This window comes from Branchiostoma lanceolatum, chromosome 18 (assembly GCF_035083965.1).
Source record: "Branchiostoma lanceolatum isolate klBraLanc5 chromosome 18, klBraLanc5.hap2, whole genome shotgun sequence".
Lineage (NCBI taxonomy): Eukaryota > Metazoa > Chordata > Leptocardii > Amphioxiformes > Branchiostomatidae > Branchiostoma > Branchiostoma lanceolatum.
The window spans coordinates 2,550,894-2,571,861 of record NC_089739.1 but is presented as its reverse complement, the minus strand read 5'-3'; the positions used below and the strand labels follow the sequence as shown (position 1 = coordinate 2,571,861).

The following is a 20,968-nucleotide window of genomic DNA, read 5'->3' as shown; positions in this document are numbered from 1 at the left end:
ACGGTCCTTCCTAGCTGATGATTAGGCCGTGAGTGACGAGGCAGTTGTCTGGCAAGTCGGATAAAGGTTTGCCCACCACAGCTGCAAAGTATTGTTCGCACCACAGGTGAAAAATGTTGTTACCTAGGATTACTGATCCCCGATTGGTCTATTGCGAGAATTCTGGCCTGTCATTGGTCTAAAATATGCACTTTGACGAGTGGTTATCTCTTCTGATCAGATTGATACCTGCCAGTTTTGATTGGTCAATGCATATATGACAAAGATAAAAGGCGAGGGCCAGCATGGGGGATTCCCGCCAACGCTTTCGCTAAATTCGGTAGGACCTACTCTCCAAGCAGAGGTTCGACTTTGGCTTATTTTTGACGTCTTTTTAGGAGTTTCTATCGAGCTTTCTATTTTGTCAAAGCCAAACTGTGGCTTTATGTAGCCAAGCCAAGAAAACGGGAAAAAATAGAAAGCCAGACAAAAACGCATTAAAAGAAGTCATTGACAAGCCAGCGTCGAACCTCTGCTTGGAGAGTAAGTAGGAACGCTAAATTCAGGAAGCCAATCACTAATAGGAAACAATATTTGGAAAGTAGCCATGCGCATGCCTAGTTTGTAGAAGGATAATCGGGCGGGAGCTTGCAGAGATGTGTTGCGAATTGAAGGGGGCGCAACAGTAACAGATCAAAAACTTGGTTCTGTGCCAAACCCCCCAACCGTTAACGTTAACGTTGCGCCAGCAAGACGCCAAAATGCTTGCTGTCTACTGGTGACAAAAGTTAAAAATTAACAGTATTTCACTGAGCAAAGTTCATGTCAAGATCAGGATAGCTCGACTTTCCTGTTCACTTGTGACCATAGGTAGGTTTGATGCCGATTCTTTATCATTATTCATGTCGTACATACAATGTCATGCATATCTGTCATTTAGGTTTACATCTTTATATTACTAAGTATATACCTTGACATCCGAAGCACTTAATAAATGTCGTCTACTGTGAAAAATCTAGAGATTAAAACGGATTGTGTGATTGTGTACGTGAGAATTTGATAATGTCTACATTGGTACTTTTACTTGTATCTTCCTCACATGAGACGTTTATTGCTCGGTCAGTCGGTGTCTGATTGCGAAAGTAAAACGCCAGCTTTTTGTTATGCCTTCAGTAAAAACTTCATGCAAACCACAATTTTGTCCGTTTTTTTTCTTATTCAATGTTTGAACTTTACTTAAGTAAACAGGGTGACGCTTTTCCTTCTACGTGTTCACACAGAATGGCGTATCTTTGCAAAGCCAAGTGCAAAAGTATCTTCCAGAATTCGACTGAAGGATGGTCAGTTCAGAACAGGCCAAACAACATCGATGACTTCGACCTCCTTACCGACAAAACGGCAGTAGCCAATCCGGGCAGGTTTTTCAGGGAGCATGGCGGCGACTATTACGTCTTCTGTGCGGACCGCCAGTTAGGAGCTCTCGTATTGGTCAGGCCGAAGGAGGGAACCGACCTGAAGGAATCCCCCTTTTTGCGAGAGGTAAAATGAAATTACTTGACGCAGACATAACCCGTTTTTCTACACGCTTTTGGCACGGTTTACTCTCCAATCAGAAATTGCTTTTTAGTGGAGAAGATTGTGACCTTTTTATCAAGTTGGTCGGTGGATAGTGCGGACAAAAATTGGGGCATATGATAAAAATAATACAATCTTCTCCACTAACCTCTGCTTGGAGAGTAGCATGGCTCTTCAAATACCGATCGTCACAGTGAATTCTGTACTGGTCCATCTGAGTGTCTGTATACGTACTTATGTTAATCTAGTGCAGGGAATAAAATGCTAGTATTACCCTTTATGAAGACATGGCCGACGTTAAGTAAATTGGGGTTAAGAAGTTCACTGTCTATAACAAGGGTAAACAAATAAACTTGTGACATGTGACGACAGCAATTGGCCAAAGGTCATGAGAAAGTCTATCCCATCCCCCCGCCGTCTCCGTCATTACTCCGGGAAGGAGGATGACATCCTGACTGGAGTATTGGAAATGCTTTTGTTTGCATGTTCGCAGCTAGAAGTCACGTTCCCTTCGTCACATTGGTGTGTCTTTGTTACACCGTAACTGGTTTTATCGTCAATGCAATATCTTTATTGCACCCCTATAATTAATGGTATCGCTGAATGTCGTAAGCAGATACAGGGTAGATCCTTTCGCTACTTGCCGTGATCGTATAGTCACTGTTTCATTGTAAAATGGACAACGTGCATCACGCGCACCACACGCAACCTAGTTACTAGTTCAGGTGGGTTTAACGTTGTTTGTTCACACTTTATGCTCATTTCTTCCCCAAATGTCCAGGTTTTGCGGCGCAGTGCAACCGAACTACTTGTGCTCCCACTCACGGACTTAGCGGCCGTGGCTGCGGAGGTTGCAGACGACGTTTCCCACATCAAGACGATATTTCTACACCACACAAGTAGGCACCTTCGTTGTGCTATACGACTAAAAAAGGACAACCAATAAAAATGCTGCGATTGTTTTCTTAAAGTTGTGTACATGAGGATGGTGCTCAGCACCACCTCCAGATATTGTATCGATATTTGGTATGGGGGTGAGACCTTGAATGAGACCTTGAAATGATTGGCATTTGGGCCCCCTAGCAGCTTGTTACGGTACTACAGTTAGAGGAACGTCTGATTTTGATATCTCGTGCTCTGGACATGATCGTGATTTCTTGGTTGTATATTCTTTATTCTTTATTCTTGGTTGTATAAATATTTTTTTGGTTTGTGCGTGAATGCATGGTGTTCAGTACCAAGTCAAAGACTTTGGAATGAATGAATGAATGAATGAGTAAATGAACTTTATTGCTCGACAATTGTACATGGCATAATATATGGCAACAATGACAAAACAATACAATGAATACTAAACTAGTATATTCTATGAATAAAGAAATATGGTCGTAAGTGGCATACTCACATAATATACGTTAAATGTTTCAGTCTGATTTGTGACGGGCTTTTCCATCGCAGTGCGTTGCGGGTCCACACTGCTGACCAGGGCCCTGGAGGCGACAGGCATCGTGCACGGCTTGTCCGAACCTGACATCCTTACCTCCCTGGGTACGTTCATTCCTACATCTGGTCCAGCCGGGCTGTCAGAAGAGGACAGAGAGATGCTGAGGGACGTCATCAGATGCAGCAACATCCTCCTTAACTTCACTCTCTTCAAGCAAGACCCTTCCAGGACTGTCGTCTGCCACAAACCACGAGGACAGGTTGGTACAAGACATATCTATACGTAACTCAGTTGTTAACCCATTGCAATCCTTTGTTGGTATCCATTGATGTTAAATTCAAGAATCTTCTCTGAAATTCTGTTTAAAGCTGTTGCAAGCTCAGGATTTGTGTCCTCAAATATTGGCCTGTCATTGTTTTTTTTATTACCTTCACGAAGGTTATGTTTGTGTGTGTGTGTGTGTGTGCGTGTGCGTGCGTGTGTGTGTGTGCATGCGTGTGTGTGTGTGTGTGTGTGTGTGTGTGTGTGTGTGTGAGTGTGTGCGTGCGTGTGTGTGTGTGCAAACATGATAACACGAGAATGCCTCGATGGATATTTGGTATGTGGGTAGGTCTTGATGAGTCTGCAGAATGATTAGATGTTGGGCCCCCAAGCAACTTGTTATTGTACTGCAGCGGAACATCTGGTTTTGCTATGTATTTTAACTTTGTGTTTTGTGTACGCCTCTTTGTGTGTGTTTGACGTGCTTTGTGAAAGTTTGTATTGAACTTTGAATACTGTTCCCAAGGCTTACCCTTTGTAATAGCCTTCGGCCAGTTGGGTAGCCCTGGCTGTCCTTTTCTTTCAGTCGAATAAATCAAATCAATATCTGGTTTTCTCCTACGTCCACAGGCTTTTTCTCTAGTGGACCTCCTGCAGGAAGCCATACCAGACGCAGTGAACATCTTCCTCTATCGGGGCCTTGCTGGCTACTTCGACTCTACCGCCTATCAGATGACTGGCGGCAGCTACTGGAAATACTGGCTACAGTCGACCCTTAGACTGGACACTTGGGCTGTCCAGAGCAGGATAGATAAGTCACTCTTACCCTACTTTGACTATGTCAAGTTCGGCTCTCTATCTGTGCCACACGGGTACCTCTGGTTTTGTGTCTGCACTTGGCTTTTCTTTGTAAAGAAGGTGCAAGATCTCACAGAGAATTGTGCAAGTCCCAATGCCATCTTAAGGTATGAAGAATTGATTGTGCTCAAAGAGGAGATGGTGCTCAAGGTGATGGAAAATCTTGGCATTACTTATGATCACCAGAGTGTCAAAGAAAAGATCAGGAAGGTGTTTGGAGTGAATAGCCAGAAGGGACATGCTTTTCAGGGGAGGGGGCCAGGGGGGAGAACCAGCTGGGTTGGGGGCTGGGAACGGAGCATGATGTCAGCTATCCTGGATCAGACTGGCCGGGGGATCAAGGAACCAGATTTTCTGATCAAGGGAACCATCATTGAAACTTGATGTGATCCCTTAGTCATTTCAACCCTTGTCATGCGGGACCCCTATATACAGGGGTTGCACATTACAGAGCCTGTATGTGGGTCCTGTATATGTACGGGTTGGGGGTATTTTCCAACTGAACGCATCACACCGCAGCGAATCACACCGAATGTGGAAGTAACTATGCCATAGCAGCGCAGAAAGACTTCAAGGAAATTGACCTAAGTAAGAAATGAAATTGATGAAATAAATTCTTTAGATAACATCAGGACAAGGGGTTAATACAATAGTTTTGATGTGCTGTGGTTTGGATATTGTTATAGATTGTTATGCGCTGTCCATTTCTGTATCCAGTTGTAAATTGTAATGCTCAAAATTGTTATGGCTCAGGGCCGACTGCTTTACAGCTAAATTCCCTGTACGTAAATAAGGAAACACCATGATTAAATCCTAGTTTTCACAGAAGGAGACTGTTTCGAAAGCGATGGGTGACAAAGAAAATCATAATTGGTCTCTGAGATCATCTAAATGTAATTGTTATTGAAAGATCGTTAGATGAATTTGTAGATCATTTGAAAGTCACGAAACAACCCAAACACTCAGGGTGGTTTGAATTAATCACAATGTACCTATTGATATTCATTCCGTGGATTGTGGAGACTTGTAATTTAGCAGTGTTGCCGGAGTATGCCAGGAGGGTACAAGAATGTACTATTAAGCTTCTTTCAGAACCATCGATTTTGATTTTATGAACAGTAACATCAGTGACAATTGTTGTATTTTAAATGTCATTCAGCACTAAGGACAGCACTAACAGTGTAAACCGTACCTGAAATGTGTTGTAATCTGAATGGAATTCAGGACCGAGAACAACATAAATATATCGAACCGTTGCAGCATATTAGAGAAAGGTGTTGAAATGTGAATGGCATTCAGGACCAAGGATAGTACCAATAGTGTGAACAATAACGGTCTGAGACAAGTGTTGCAGTGCGAACGTCATTCAGAACAGCTTCGGTAGTTTGACCAGTAACATCAGAGACAATTATTGTATTGTAAATGCCATTCAGCACTAAGGACAGCACTAATAGTGTAAACCGTACCTGAAATGACAAGTGTTTTAATGTGAATGGCTTTCAGGCCCATGTATATAGTAGTACATTGGTACATACTATAGACCTCCATCGGACCAGGGCAATAGCCTGGATGAACTGGACAAGTCCATAAGTAAGATGGGACCTAAAATTAACTCTGACAACGTGATCATCCTTGGAGACTTTAACACACCTGGTATAAATTGGGATGCTATCACTACAGATAACACTCAGAGCAATTCAGGACAGGCACAGAAGCTACTGCACTTAGTGGATAACCATGGGTTATTCCAAACAGTTCAAGAGCCCACTAGGAATGGTAATCTCTTGGACCTGGTCTTAGTTAATAACCCAAACATAATCGAAAAGACCACAGTAGTTCCTGGAATAAGTGACCACGACATGGTATTGGTGGATGTCAACCTTGCACCCAAACAAAACAGGAAACCCAAGAGAAAAGTGTACATTCGAACTAAAGCTGATGAACCGGCCATCAAGAGTGACCTAAGTGATTATGCAACGAACTTTAACAAACGAACCGAGGATATGTCCGTGACACAGAAGTGGGATGATTTTAAAGACAAAATAAAGCACACGATGAACTTGCACATCCCTAGTAAAACAACATCAAGCAGATACAACCTGCCTTGGTTCAACAGAAACCTAAGAAGGCATTGTCGTAAGAAACAACGTCTTTACAACAAAGCTAAGAGAACAGGGCGAGAGGAAGACATGAACAAATACAAGAGAGTTAAGAAGGGCGTACAGAAAAGCATAAGAGCAGCACATTCAAAATATGTGGCAGACATACTGGGGGAAGCCATAATTGACAAACCCAAAACATTCTGGTCATACATAAAAGGCCTAAGAAGAGACCTTGTCGGCGTAGCCCCTCTAAAGATTGGTAATTCCATTGTCAGTGATAGCGAGAAAAAAGCAGAGGCACTCAGTTCACAGTTTAAAAGTGTGTTCACGGAGGAAGACACAACAAACATGCCAACTCTCGGACAGCCCTGTACCCCTCCCATGGAACACATAGTGATTTCCCCTAATGGTGTCGAAAAAATGCTCCAAGGTCTCAATCCATCTAAAGCATCTGGTCCAGACCAAATACCTCCTTGGTTCCTCAAAATGACAGCCACCGAAATAGCACCTGTGTTAACCAATATTTTCCAACACTCGTTAGACACAGGAGAAATTCCCAAAGACTGGAGGGATGCAAATATATGTGCCATTTTTAAAAAGGGAGATAGAGCTGTCCCCGGCAACTACCGACCTGTATCACTGACCTGTATATCCTGCAAACTACTTGAACACATTATCCATAGTCATGTCATGAAACACTTAGAAAGTTTCAACATATTGACTGACTACCAACATGGATTCAGAGCAAAGCGATCCACAGAAACACAGCTTATATTGACAGCTCACGACATAGCTGGCGCACTGAACAGTAAAAAACAGGTAGATCTAGCAATTCTTGATTTTACTAAAGCTTTCGATAAAGTCCCACATAGCAGACTCATCACTAAACTAGAGCACTACGGAATTCAAGGCACCACACTAAATTGGTTGAAGGCTTTCTTGACCAATAGGGAACAGACGGTAGTGGTAGAAGGCAAGGCCTCAGCTCCAGTTAGAGTTGCGTCAGGCGTACCACAGGGAACTGTTCTGGGACCGTTACTCTTCCTCCTGTACATAAATGACTTACCAGACCAGCTTGATTCAAATGTTAGGTTATTTGCCGATGACTGCCTGTTATATATAGAGTTGTCCACACAGAGTGATTCACAGCTTTTGCAAGAAGATTTGAACACACTCGAAGAATGGCAAAGCAGATGGCTAATGCAGTTTAATCCGGAAAAATGTTACATCATGCATATAACAAACAAACGAAACCCAATTGTAACCACCTACCAGTTCTGTGGACAGGCTCTAGCAACAGCAAAGAGCCACCCGTACCTAGGCGTTACATTAACAACGGGGCTAAAGTGGAACACCCATATCAACAAAGTAACAACTAACTGAAGGCTAAACAGACATTGGGAGTGATCAAACGTAATTTGTGGGCATGCCCAGCAAAGGTAAAATCACTTGCATACACGTCTCTAGTAAGACCAAACCTTGAATATGCTGCAACAGTTTGGGATCCATACACAAAGAAGGATATAGATAAACTCGAGAGGGTGCAGAACCAAGCTGCCAGATTCTGCACGAACAACTATGAAAGGGGCGCCAGTGTAACAAAAATGAAAGCAGACCTGCAATGGATGTCACTTGAGGACAGGAGAACAATGTCCAGACTTTGCATGATGTACAAGATGACTAATAAACTTGTGGACGTACCGACTGATAAGTATCTAATGCCAGCTCAGAAGAGGACCAGAAATAGTCATGCTTTTAAGTACCAGAGTTATCAGCCAAGGATTGACGTGTTCAAAAATTCGTATTTCCCGAGAACCATAGTAGAATGGAACTCGTTGTCATCAAGTACTGTAGGAGCTTCATCACTAAGTAGCTTTAAAGAACGGTTGCAGTCAGATATGCAAAGACTAGGTGTAACAGACCGTTCGGTGTAATATGACCAGCTGCTGCCGCGCCGCGTGCCTGCGAAGCTGGTGTGTTACGCCTGATGGCGGTTATACCGGCTATATAGATACAGATACAGATACAGATACAGTACCAATAGTGTGAAAACATTTTGAGACAGCTGTTGTAGTGTAAATACCATTCAGTGCAAAGGATGGCATTAATGAATAGAATGGTAACACCAGAGACAAGTATTATGATGTGAATGGTATTCAGTACCAAAGATACCACCAAAAATGTGAACAATAGCGGTCAGAGACAAGTGTCATAGTGTGAATGTCAATTTAGTGACAAGAACAATATGAATAAATGGAACCGTAACACCAGCAACAAGTGTTGTAGTGTGAACGTCATTCAGCACTTAGGAAAATGCTGATTCCCGTGGACACATGCCTGTACAATTCCTAGAATTCTTGCAAACCGCACACAACACTATACCATTAGGCGTCGCCACACAGGCGTCGTCAAAAACTTAATGTAACTGACATGTACAACCACTGGTATGTCCATTGAGGTGGGCTAATTATGATTAGATGATTCGATAGACACTCTAGGCTAACTAACCTGCGTCACAGGACAAGTTTGACGTCGTTTCACATTAGTGCCAGATTTCTAACATCGCCGTTTAATTGTCTAACTGCCATTAGGGAGATATTTATCATGTTGCCGACCGGTAGAGCCACAGTCCGCTCGGGTGGGCTAATTATGATTAGATAATTAGATAAACACTCCAGGCTAACTAACCTGCGTCACTGAGGGCCAGTTTGACGACATTTACAAGATTGGGCAAGATTGGGCAAGATTGGGTAAGATTAAAACATCGCCTTCCATTTGCTCCAACAGGTAGGGAGATATTTCCTGTGCAAATTCTAGATATCTGAGGATTTTGTCTTTTGTCCCTGTTTGGTTTGTTTCGCTGTGTCTCGCTTCGGCCGGTAGAAAGTTATTTCAACTTCAGTAGTTCTCAAGGACTCGTGAGGTGAGGTTAGGTGAGTTCTTTTATACTAGAAAGTGCATGCAAATCGGCATCTGTGAAAGTTTTCTATGATAAGTGACAGATATAGACTTGCCATAACCGAATACTTTCTCTGTCAAATACATACAACGCGTTACGGTCGAAAGTTAGTAACATTCTATTCTAGAAGTAGTTCATTTGAGTGGAAAATACATGTGTGGTGGGGAAATTAGTGGGGTATGTAATGGACATTATCAGTATTCAGGAGAACGACGCCATTGAGGCAAAAGAAATGTCCCTCGCAGAAATAGTATATTTTAAAAGAACGTACTTCATGCCACCTTGTTGTTGTTGATTTCATTCAAGTGTGCCGTAGTTGGAAGAACTTTAACGTATCTTGCATGTATGGTTTTCGGCTACGCTGTTCAAAATCCAACTACATGACTACGTATACGCAGTTCGCCCAACTACTACGTAATTTAATTGAGACCACCTGTCTACAGCAACCGTATTTGCCCGGTCCTTAGAGTAGTCGCCTTACACGGGGTTGACAAGTATTTTTCCTCAAGGGCATGTGTACATAAAGCGGCTGTGACACACAGCAAGACTAGTAGGGCGAATGTTTAGCAGTAAACAGTCAACGTCGACCGACACTTTATTGCCTCAATGAGGTTAGAATAAGCTCCTTCAGTTGGTTTCTTATTTTGACCTCCTTGGTTGCATGACTAGTTGGAAGAGCCAAATACAATTAGTATGTGCATAATGTGTTAACATGTCAATTAACAGATCAAGATCGACCTTGAAACGTCCAGATCAACATACCAGCATCTGAGGTAGACACTACTACCCTGGTCAAATAGCTGTGAAGTACGTCAATCAAGGCTACGCTGGGTTACTTTATCTTTTTGACACTCACCTCTAATTGAAACATACCATGAATTATCGAAATCGTCTTGTATCTTACCACAGATCACCTGAACCACAGCTAGCTTCCACCTGAAGACATGAGGGTATTTTTGGTCTTCATATTAGTCGGTATCTTCTACCATGACAACGCTAGCGTCGCCCCGGTTACGTCATTGAACAGGCGACCTACTGTCAGCAGCCCGGGCGACGTAGTTGTCGGTCGCGGTCAATTTTACGGGTGCTCACGTCAAGCTTCACTTCAACAATACTACTGTAAGTGTTCACGAATAACTACCTTACCCATCGCTGAAGTGGACTTCTTTGATAAAACAACCACCCAGCTGTACGTTTTGTGTATATATAAAACCAGCCGCTACAATTTTTCTGTTTTTGACAGTCTACCATCGTTCATCAAGACACTGCGGCTGTGGGATTGTTTTGAAGAGGAGATAACAAAGGAAGTGTTGCATGGATTGACACATATTGATTTTCTAAATCTAGCAAACGTCGTTTCGCTATACACCGGTGATTATGATCAATACACTGAGCACTCAGTGGGAAAGAAATTCTTAAATCCAGTGAGGTTGGACCCGGAGCTTTTTTCGTCCTTACCACAATTACAGAAATTAACTCTTCAATGGCTCTACCTGGACACATTTCCGGAGGCCATCTACCACCAAACGAACGAGAAAACTCCTCTTAAGAACTTAGAGGAACTTGACCTTTCTTACAATAACATACCCGAATTAAAGTTCGAGTATTTCAACAATATACCAAATCTTAGATCACTTGACATGTCAGCCAATGGAATATACAACTTATCTGACTCTCTTGTCATGATGCAAAGTCTCAAAAATCTTTATATGAGAGGTAACCTCATAGATACTTTGGATGGTTCCCCCTTCAAAGCCTTACCAGAACTGAGCATCCTAGTGCTTTCCGACATGGGTCCAAGTAGAAATGATACATTACCGGGGCACGTTGGTCAACTGTATCCATATAGGGGGTCTCTCCAGTTCATATATCCAAGTGCGTTTGCTGGCCTGTCGAACCTCAGGACACTTGATTTACACAACCATAGCATTCAGACGATACAAAATGGAACGTTCAGACATCTTGGTAGGCTTGAACAATTGGTTCTATCGCTGGGACTCGTATCCACAATCGAAGAGGGTGGATTTGAAGGGTTACAGTCGCTAACGTCGTTGGACCTAAGCTATAACAACCTTTCACACGTAGGAGCTCCACTCTTTGACAATCTAGCAGCATTGCGTTTGCTGAATCTTAAGGGAAATTTCCTAGAGTCGCTGTCGGAGAAATTGTTTCTTGCTTTACCCCTTCTAACATCTTTAAATCTCGGCTACAACCGTTTCGCTGACATTCCCAACGATGTTTTTCGGCCTCTTGTGACGTTAAGATGGATATCACTCCATAATAACTATCTGACGTCTGTCGAAGGCCTTCTTTCGGGGTTTTCGTCTTCATATTGTGAATATATTGATATTTCATTCAACAACATATCAAATCTAGACGCATCCATTTTGCCAACTCTAGCAGTAGCTGAGACAACGGTCACTCTTAATCTGTCACACAACGCAATAACGACAGTGTATGCCTCAAACTCTTACTTTGATATAAGTGCGATCACATTGGTGCAACTCACACTCCTACTAGATTTGCGTTGGAACAGACTTCAATCGCTTCCGTTTCACCTTGACAAATTCAGCTTTTTCAGTTTGCCTAGGATTGTCATAGACATATCTGATCCCTTTAGATTCGCCAAAATCGGCCGGCATCACCAGTTATTTCTTTCAATGCGCCACAACCCCGTCATATGCAATTGCATGATGTATGAGATCTTACAAAACATTAAAATCGCCCAAAGAGGAGTTTTATACGCCAATACAGACTTTGAAGAGCTAGCATGCCATGATCCTGAAAACCTACGGGGAATAAAACTCGTAGATCTCAGCCCATCTCAAACATGGTGTCATAAGTGGGATTCCTCCGACTGTCCTTCAACTTGTGATTGCATGGTTCAAGGAGAACACAATTCTACTATTTCCCCTTGGAATGAACTTGTCGACTGCTCAGGACGGAACATTTCCGCCTTACCCAACGGGATTCCAAACTCAGCAACGATCCTCCGCTTTGGGCGGAACAACGTTATAAGAATTCAGCAAACTGCCTTCATGGAAGCTCCGCTAACCAGGGAGTTGTATCTCAGCAATAACAACATTACAAAGATAGAATCAATTGCATTTAGCCACATTCCATTATTGGAAATTCTCTATTTGGACGGGAATAACATTGATGAAATTACCGGAAATGAGTTCGGGCATCTAGAAAATCTACAAGAATTGTACCTGAACAGATCTGGGGTTAGGGCTGTTCAAAGGGACGCTTTTCGTCATTTACCATTATTAAAAGTATTGAATTTGGACAACAACCTATTGAAAGCCCTGCCCAACAACTTGTTCTCTGCTTCAACGAACTTACAGCACTTGTCCTTACTTGGAAACAGATTTCGATGCGGCTGTGACATTCTGTGGCTGAAATACTGGATGCGGAACAAAGAATCGATTCTGAAGAAGAAAAATATCACATGTACACATGATCAAAACGAAGTCCAAGAAAATGTTCGCACTCTTTCGTCAAATAACCTTGGTTGCGATCTTGCAAACGCAGAGAGAAAGAGTAGAATGACCATTGGCCTCTCTGTTGTGGTTGTTTTCCTTTCTTTGCTAATAGTAGTTGGAATAGTACTGTATAAGAGGAAGAAAGAGCTACAAGTTTACCTCTATGCACGGTACGGATGGCGGTTCAGAGAAGAACAGGAAGACATGGACAAACCTTACGACGCTTTCTTATCCTACAGTAAACATGACCTTGACTTTATCCTTCAGCACATTCTACCAGGCCTTGAGAACAGGGAGCCTCCGTTCCGAGTCTGTCTTCACCACCGTGACTTTATCCCTGGTGTTCCCATCGCTGAGAACATCCTGAACGCTGTTGAGGAGAGCAGGCGAACCATCGTTGTTGTCTCCAGGAACTTCATGGACAGCGATTGGTGCCAACTGGAATTTCAAGCGGCGCATGCCCAGGTTTTGCGGGATCGAGCCAATCGTTTGATCATGATTGTTTTAGAGGATATACCTGTAGACGACGCCCCTCCTGATATCAAACATTACCTTAAGACGAAAACGTACTTGAAGTGGGGAGACGAACGGTTTTGGGAACGGCTGGTGTACGTCATGCCCCGACCAAGGCAACCTGAGGAACTAGTTCAAAACATGGAGCAAGAACTTCCAGAAATGCCGGCACATCCAGAAATACAAGACGCTGCAGTTTAATAAATCAAATGAGAATGTAAAAAGGAACTGTTTTAGGAGCCTGGAAAACGTTAACCCTTATCCGTAAATCCGGGGTAGTTTTCTTCCCATCGCGATGTTTATTGGAGTTTTTTGTCTTTTTATATCATAAAAGCTTTTTCTATGATATTCTAGGTCATGCAATAGAGTCTTATCCACATACAGAAAACTATTGCGTTTCAAGCATTCAGAAAAGTTTTTATAATAGATTTGTGTATTAGAGTACATTATTGTTGTTTAAATGCAAATATGTTATACATGTATATTATATCTTGTTACTAGGCTGTCTTTGTTTTGCACTCGAACTCGTGAACAATGGTTTTGGTTTTCAACTTGTTGAAAAATGAGAATGTAAATATATGTTAGTTCTACTATGGTTACCATATATCAATATAAGATAGTTAGTTACGATGGTTTGAATGAGAAAGCTGATGGTTACGCCGAAGGGCGATTATACTGGCTTTATAGACAGATACAGAAGTTAATTTGAATTTTTGTACTTCACATGTCCTGCAAAAGTAAATGTATGATAAAAAAGGAGACGTCTGTTTTTGAATTGTTTATTTATCAACAATTGTTGACAAAGCAGTTGTTTGTACGGTGTGTTGCTCTTGTTGTCATAAGATTTTCAATAATCCTTCCACATTAAAAAAAATACAATATCAAGCCTAAATCATTTATATACAAATATACAGCACCGTTAAGTAGAAAAAAGACTTTTGCTCTCGAACTACGAGTACATATATTTGCTCCCACTCTAGGACAATGTGGCCACGCTTGTACCAGAGTATAAACGAAATACATGAAATATGAAGGTTAAGTGAGAACAAAAGACTTACGTTCCTTCTAAGGAAAGGACACAACGCAAGAAAAAAACTATTTAATTGATGAAATGCCTACTCCTATACATGTGCTGGAATAGCATATCAATTCATAAAAGTGGTTGACTATATGTATACAAACAAATTACTGATGCTGTGCTATCAGAACACATAGTGTTGCTGATTTAAAACCACTAGCTTTACATACTGTTCTCCTTATCAACTACTATGTGTACCCGTATATTTCCAATAGACGTACCCAAACACTTCAAGTTGAACCCGTTTCCAACTACCCCGGTAATATTGAATGTCAAATTGGCCCGTGCATTTCGGTGGAAACAGACCTTTGCTCTCAACACCTAGTACTCAACACCATGTATTCACGTATTTGCCACAATTCTAGGACAATGTGGCCACTATTGTATTAAGATGGAGGCGAAATACACGAAATATAAAGGCTATGTGAAAACAAAAGACTTAAATCACTGCACACGAGCACCGATGATGGTGACCTTTGTACTAGACAGGCTCGTTAGGATCGTACCTTGGTTCTAAGCCGAACTCCCTAACCATTGTGCAAACATGACGCCACGATACTTGCTGCGCACCTGTGACAAAAGTTAAGAATTAACCGCACAAGTTGAGTTCATTTCAAGATCAGGACTCTCCTGTTCACTTGCATCCAAAGGTGGGTTTGATGCCGATTCTTTATCATTATTCATGCCGTCCATACAATGTCATGCATATTTGTCATGTAGGCTTATATCTTTATACTAGTAAGTATATGCCTTGACATCCGAAGTACTTAATAGAGGTCGTCTACTAGTTTCTACCAGACTATCCGCGACGGCTCTAGGGAGAACATTTGACGGGGGACTTTGGACATGGAGGGTTACATTCGCAGGGGCATATTTGACCCTCTCCGTAGCCGACTCCCTTTATACAATTGATTAGATATTTTGGCCAAATTTCTGCTATTTTCCCAGCGACCCGCATAGGCTGGTAGAGCCTAGTCGTCTACTGTGGAAAACGGATTGTGCACGTGAGCATTTGATAATGTCTACATTGCTATTTTTATTTGTATCTTTCTCACATGACACCTTCAGTGCTCGGTCTGCCGGTGTCTAGTTGCGAAGGTAAAGCGCCAGCTTTTTTGTTGTGCCTTCAGTTAAAAGGTTTTCAGTTGTATGCAAACCACAAGTCTTGTCCGTTTTTTATCTTCATGAAAAATGGAGATATAGTTTTGGGTGTGTCTGTGTGTGTGTTTGTTTGTCTATTTGTCTGTCTGTTTGTGTTTCCGCACTACTGTAGTCAGTATAACTCAGGAACCTCTTGATGGATTACGATGATATTTGGTATGTGGGCAGGTGTTGTGAAGCCAAAGTTCAAGGTCGATTTTGGGCCCCCTGGTATGTGACCTTGGTACTGCAGCAGAACTTCAATTTTTGTATCTTTTGACGTGGACGTGCTGTGGTCTTGATTTTTGGGTGGCAGATAGCTTGTGATGTAATAAAGAAGTGGTGTAGATCTGGGCCCCCTAGCAGCTTCCTCTGGAACTGCAGGGGCGTTTTCGTGAAAATCTTCTAAGGAGAATAACTGAACAAAGGAACAACGGATTTCCATGATATCTAATATGCAGGTAGCGTAGATAGAGACATACACACTGAAGTGCAAATTATGCTAGTTGGGACTTGATTTGCATAGCTAATGAGGAAAATCTATATTTGCAGTGTTTTCCATTATCAGACTCTAATACATGTAACATATGTAGTTTATGGAAACTGAAGCATCAACAGATACCAATCATGCAAATAAATTCCTAATTTGCATAATTAATGCAAAACACCATAATGCATCTAATTCATAAATCATAGGCCTGTCAATATTGCAACATGTGTAAGTTAGAAAAGGTGTTTATGTCCAAGCATATTTTATGCAAATGTGTATGTCATTTGCATGAATAGAATTGTTCATGGAGATATGAGGTCTTGGAACTCTTGTTTCTTATGAACTTTTAAAGTTCAAACATTAAGTAATACTTAAGTAAATAGGGTGACAATTTTCCCTTTGCGTGTTCACACAGAATGGCGTACCTTTGCAAAGCGAAGTGCAAAAGTATCTTCCAGAATTCGACTGAGGGATTCTCAGTTCATAACAGGCCGAACAACATCGATGACTTCGACCTCCTTAGCGACAAAACGGCAGTAGCCAATCCGGGCAGGTTTTTCAGGGAGCATGGCGGCGACTATTACGTCCTCTGTGTGGACCGCCAGTTAGGAGCTCTCGTATTGGTCAGGCCGAAGGAGGGAACCGACCTGAAGGAATCCCCCTTTTTGAGAGAGGTAAGATAAAATCACTTGACGCAGATGTAAAGTTTTCTACACCTTTTTGTCATGGTCCTTCTAGTTTTCACAGTGCATTCCTTACGTTATAAGAATGATTTTATTTGCACAACAATTGCAACGGTGACAATGTATGGCAATGTACAGATAACATAATTAACAATCTAGGTGTATTATTCCACAGTTCTAATTACTACTTTATTATATCAAATATAATCTACAGTCACTGTGATAACTAAACGGAACTATTTTAGGTATCACATTGCATATTTCAAGGCTAATTTGTGACTAAACTTTCGTCAAACTTAGAACAATCTGAATACTTAGGTTGATAGCAGACCGGGGGCAATAAAATGCTAGGGTCACAAGAACGTGGCATTACCTATTATGAAGACATAATCGACGTAAAGTAAGTTGTGTTTCAGTAGTAGTTCACTATTTATATAAATAGTTAACAAATAAAGGTGCGGCATGTAACGGCAGCAATTGGTCAAAGGTCATGAGGAAGTCTATCCCATCCCCCGGCCGTTTCCGTTATTACTCCGGGAAGGAGGATGACTTCCTGACGGGAGTATTGGAAATGCTTTTGTTTGCATGTTCACGTTCCCGTCGTCGCATTGGTGTGTAACTTGGCAAATAGTTTGCCAGGTTGAGCCTGGTGATGCACGATGTCTTGCTACACCGTAACTGGTTTTATCGTCAATGCAATATCTTTATTGCACCCCTATAATTAATGGCATCGCTGAATGTCGTAAGCAGATACAGGGTAGATCCTTTCGCTACTTGCTGTGATCGTATAGTCACTGTTTCATTGTAAAATAGACAACGTGCATCACGCGCACCACACGCAACCTAGTTACTAGTTCAGGTGGGTTTAACGTTGTTTGTTCACACTTTATGCTCATTTCTTCCCCAAATGTCCAGGTTTTGCGGCGCAGTGCAACCGAGCTGCTTGTGCTCCCGCTCACGGACTTAGCGGACGTGGCTGCAGAGGTTGCAGACGACGTTTCCCACATCAAAACGATATTTCTACACCATATAAGTAGGCACCTTCGTTGAACTATCTGACTGACTAAAGAAAAGGAAAATCAATGAATTCAGGAAGTGGCTATTGTTTTCTAAAAGGTGTGGGATGGTGTTTAGCTCCAGGTACAGATGTGTTTACCTCTGTTTGTTCCTAAATGCATGGCGTTCAGCACCAAGTATGTAGACATTTGTGCACGTGTATTTCTAATGTGGGGCGTCGTGTTGACGCAACGGTTAAGATGTTTGGCCCTGGGTTCGAATCCCCTGACATGCCAACGATATCGTGCACCTGTAAAAGGCAGTTTCCTCACTCCATCCAGGTGTGAAAATAGGTACCTGACTTCGGTTGGGGAGGTAAAGAGCGGTAAAAGGAGAGGGGTGGGCGGCGGATTTTTTAATACCGTGTCCCAAACACAGTGTAAAACAACCTATTGCCCCTATAGCCTCAGAAAGGCTATCTTTACAATTACCTTTACGTCTTTACAGTCCAACCTTATTATCTCCATGAAAAATGGAGATTTAGTTTTGGGTGTGTCTGTCTGTGTGTGTGTGTGTGCTTCCGGACTACTATAGTCAGCATAACTCAAGAAGCTGCTGATGGATTACAACGATATTTAGTATGTGGGCGGGTGTTGGGAAGCCAAAATTCAAGGTCGATTTTGGGCCCTCTGGTATGTGATCTTGGTACTGCAGTAGAACTTCCGTTTTTGTATCTTTTGACCTTGACGTGCTGTGGTTCTTATTCTTTGGTGGCACTTGTTTCTAACGCAGTGCGTTGCGGGTCCACACTGCTGACCAGGGCGCTGGAGGCGACAGGCATCGTGCACGGCTTGTCCGAACCTGACATCCTTACCTCCCTGGGTACGTTCATCCCTACATCCGGTCCAGCGGGGATGTCAGAGGAGGATAGAGAGATGCTGAGAGACGTCATCAGATGCAGCAACATCCTCCTCAATTTCACTCTCTTCAAGCAAGACCCTTCCAGGACAGTCGTCTGCCACAAACCGCGTGGACCGGTTGGTACTGACTCTGAATCAAAGTTGAACTTGAGTAATCTCCAACACAAAAGAATTGGAATCAGCTAATCTCCAAGCAGATCTACACGGGGCGCGAAAATCGTATATGCTAGCCAGATAAGCCCCAGTCAGCCCCATAAGCTGACTGGAGCTTATCTGGCTGACTGGAGCTTCTCTGGCTAGTATATACGATTTTCGCGCCCCGTGTAGATCTGCTTGGAGATTAGGAATCAACCAGATTCTCCAGTGATTAAGTCCAATCTTTGTCAAGGAATGGGAAATTCACAGTTCAACTATGATCCAAAATGATTTCTGCTAAAATAGAACTTTCAAGTTTGGTTGGTCAATTCCTTTTACTTGACCCCACCTGGGACCAGCGCAATGGCCGAGTGAGCAGAATGTTTGCCTTGCATTCAGTAAGGTTGATCCCGGCCAAATTACACCAAATTAAAAAGGCTTTAAAAGGTTTGATCTAAGCCAAGCCATACCAATACATACTGCTTTCTGTAGTTGCACTCGGTATTTGGGAAAGAGTACGGCAGATGAACAGTGAACACACACAACTAAGAGTGGACTAGCCCCCTGCTGTAGTGATTGCACTAAGTTGTGCAACCCATGTGCTATTGAAAGTATTGTATCTTTGCCATGATTCCACTGACATATAATTCCGAACAATTTCCAGAATCTTGCTTGAAACCCTCTTTAAATTTGTTGCAAGTTTAGGAATCGTGTCATCAAACATTGTACTGTCACAACTTCTTATTACCTTTGCCAACAAATTGATTTTAGGTGCATGTGTCTGTGAACACGATAACTCGAGAATGGCTTGATGGATGTTCTTGATATTTGGTATGTGTTTGGGTATTGATGATTAGATTTTGGGCCCCCTAGCAACTTGTTATGGTACTGCAGCGGAACATCTGGTTTTGATATCTGGTTTTCTCCAGGCTTTTTCTCTAGTGGACCTCCTGCAGGAATCCATACCGGATGCAGTGAACATCTTTCTCTATCGGGGCCTTGCTGGCTACTTCGACTCTATGGCCTATCAGATGACTGGAGGCAGCTACTGGAAATACTGGCTACAGTCGACCCTTAGACTGGACACTTGGGCTCTCCAGAACAGGATAGATAAGTCACTCTTACCCTACTTTGACTATGTCAAGTTCGGTTCTCTATATGTGCCACACGGGTACGTTTGGTTTTGCGTCAGCACTTGGGTTTCATTTGTAAAGAAGGTGCAAGATCTCACGGAGAATTGTGCAAGCCCTTACGCCATCTTAAGGTATGAAGAATTGATTGGGCTCAAAGAGGATATGGTGCTCAAGGTGATGGAAAATCTTGGCATTACTTATGATCACCAGAGTGTCAAAGAAAAGATCAGGAAGGTGTTTGGAGTGAATAGCCAGAAGGGGCATGCAGTTCAGGGGAGGGGGCCAGGGGGGAGGTCCAGTTGGTTTGGGGGTTGGGAACGGGGCATGATGTCAGCTATCCTGGATCAAACTGGTGCGGGGATCAAGGAACCAGATTTTCTGATCAAGGGAACCATCATTAAAACCTGATGTGATAGCTTAGTCAATTCTATACTATACTTTTTATGTACTGTACTGGGAATATTGTTATAGATTGTAATGCTGTCCATGCCTGACTCCATTGTAAATTGTAATGTCTTTGTAAGTAGGGCTAGCCCTTTGTAATAGCCACAGGCTAGTTGGGCAGCCCTGGCTGTGTGTGATGAACAGCCAAACCAATAAATAAATAAATCTCTTAGTCAGATTCAGAAGTTATAGGGCCCGACTGTTGCAAGTTAAATCATGGAATGTTTCCAATATTTTCCTATGATAATTTGTTAGTTTGAACTACAAGATTTGATTTTACAAGAATACAGTCAGACCTGCAGAAGGAGACAACTACAGGGACCGATAAAATCTGATCTATGTGGACAGGTGGTCACTATAGACAGGATTCTTAATGCTGGTATCAATGGGAAAAGTTATCTGACGGCCCACTAAAAAGTGGTGAGATTGGCCAGATGTAGTCTCCAAGCAGGCCCAATGGATTGCAAAGACCGTATCCAACTGGAAGAAGGAGCTTTTAATGCAATCCAAAACGTACTTCCTCTGCCAGTTTGATACGGTCTTCTTCGCAACCTATAGATCTGCTTGGAGATTAGGCCAGATGGTCCTTCTACTGGCTGGTGTATTACGCAGAATGGCAGTTATACCGGCTATATAGATACAGATACTTTATGTTGAGTTGGTCACTGATACAGGTTTGACAATAGCAGGAAATACATGTTGGTTAGATTTGAGGTTTTGTAACTTTTAACTGCAGAAAGTATATCTACCAGCCCTAAAAATAGTAAAATGTA

At 42.3% G+C, this 20,968-nt stretch overlaps 2 protein-coding genes across 2 annotated transcripts; both read left to right on the top strand.

The window, feature by feature from the left end:
- Window positions 1-791: 791 nt before the first annotated feature.
- LOC136424587 (uncharacterized) lies at window positions 792-20,159 on the top strand. The gene is made up of 5 exons (XM_066413200.1): window positions 792-849; window positions 16,300-16,558; window positions 17,483-17,600; window positions 18,356-18,600; window positions 19,548-20,159. Exons 2-5 carry the CDS (start codon window positions 16,301-16,303, stop codon window positions 20,157-20,159), a joined length of 1,233 nt encoding a protein of 410 aa, XP_066269297.1. The 5' UTR covers window positions 792-849; window position 16,300.
- LOC136424172 (uncharacterized) lies at window positions 1,192-5,381 on the top strand. Its single transcript, XM_066412675.1, has 4 exons — window positions 1,192-1,518; window positions 2,336-2,453; window positions 3,013-3,257; window positions 3,890-5,381. The coding sequence occupies exons 1-4, from the start codon at window positions 1,201-1,203 to the stop codon at window positions 4,499-4,501; spliced, it is 1,293 nt and encodes a 430-aa protein (XP_066268772.1). The 5' UTR covers window positions 1,192-1,200; the 3' UTR covers window positions 4,502-5,381.
- Window positions 20,160-20,968: the final 809 nt, after the last annotated feature.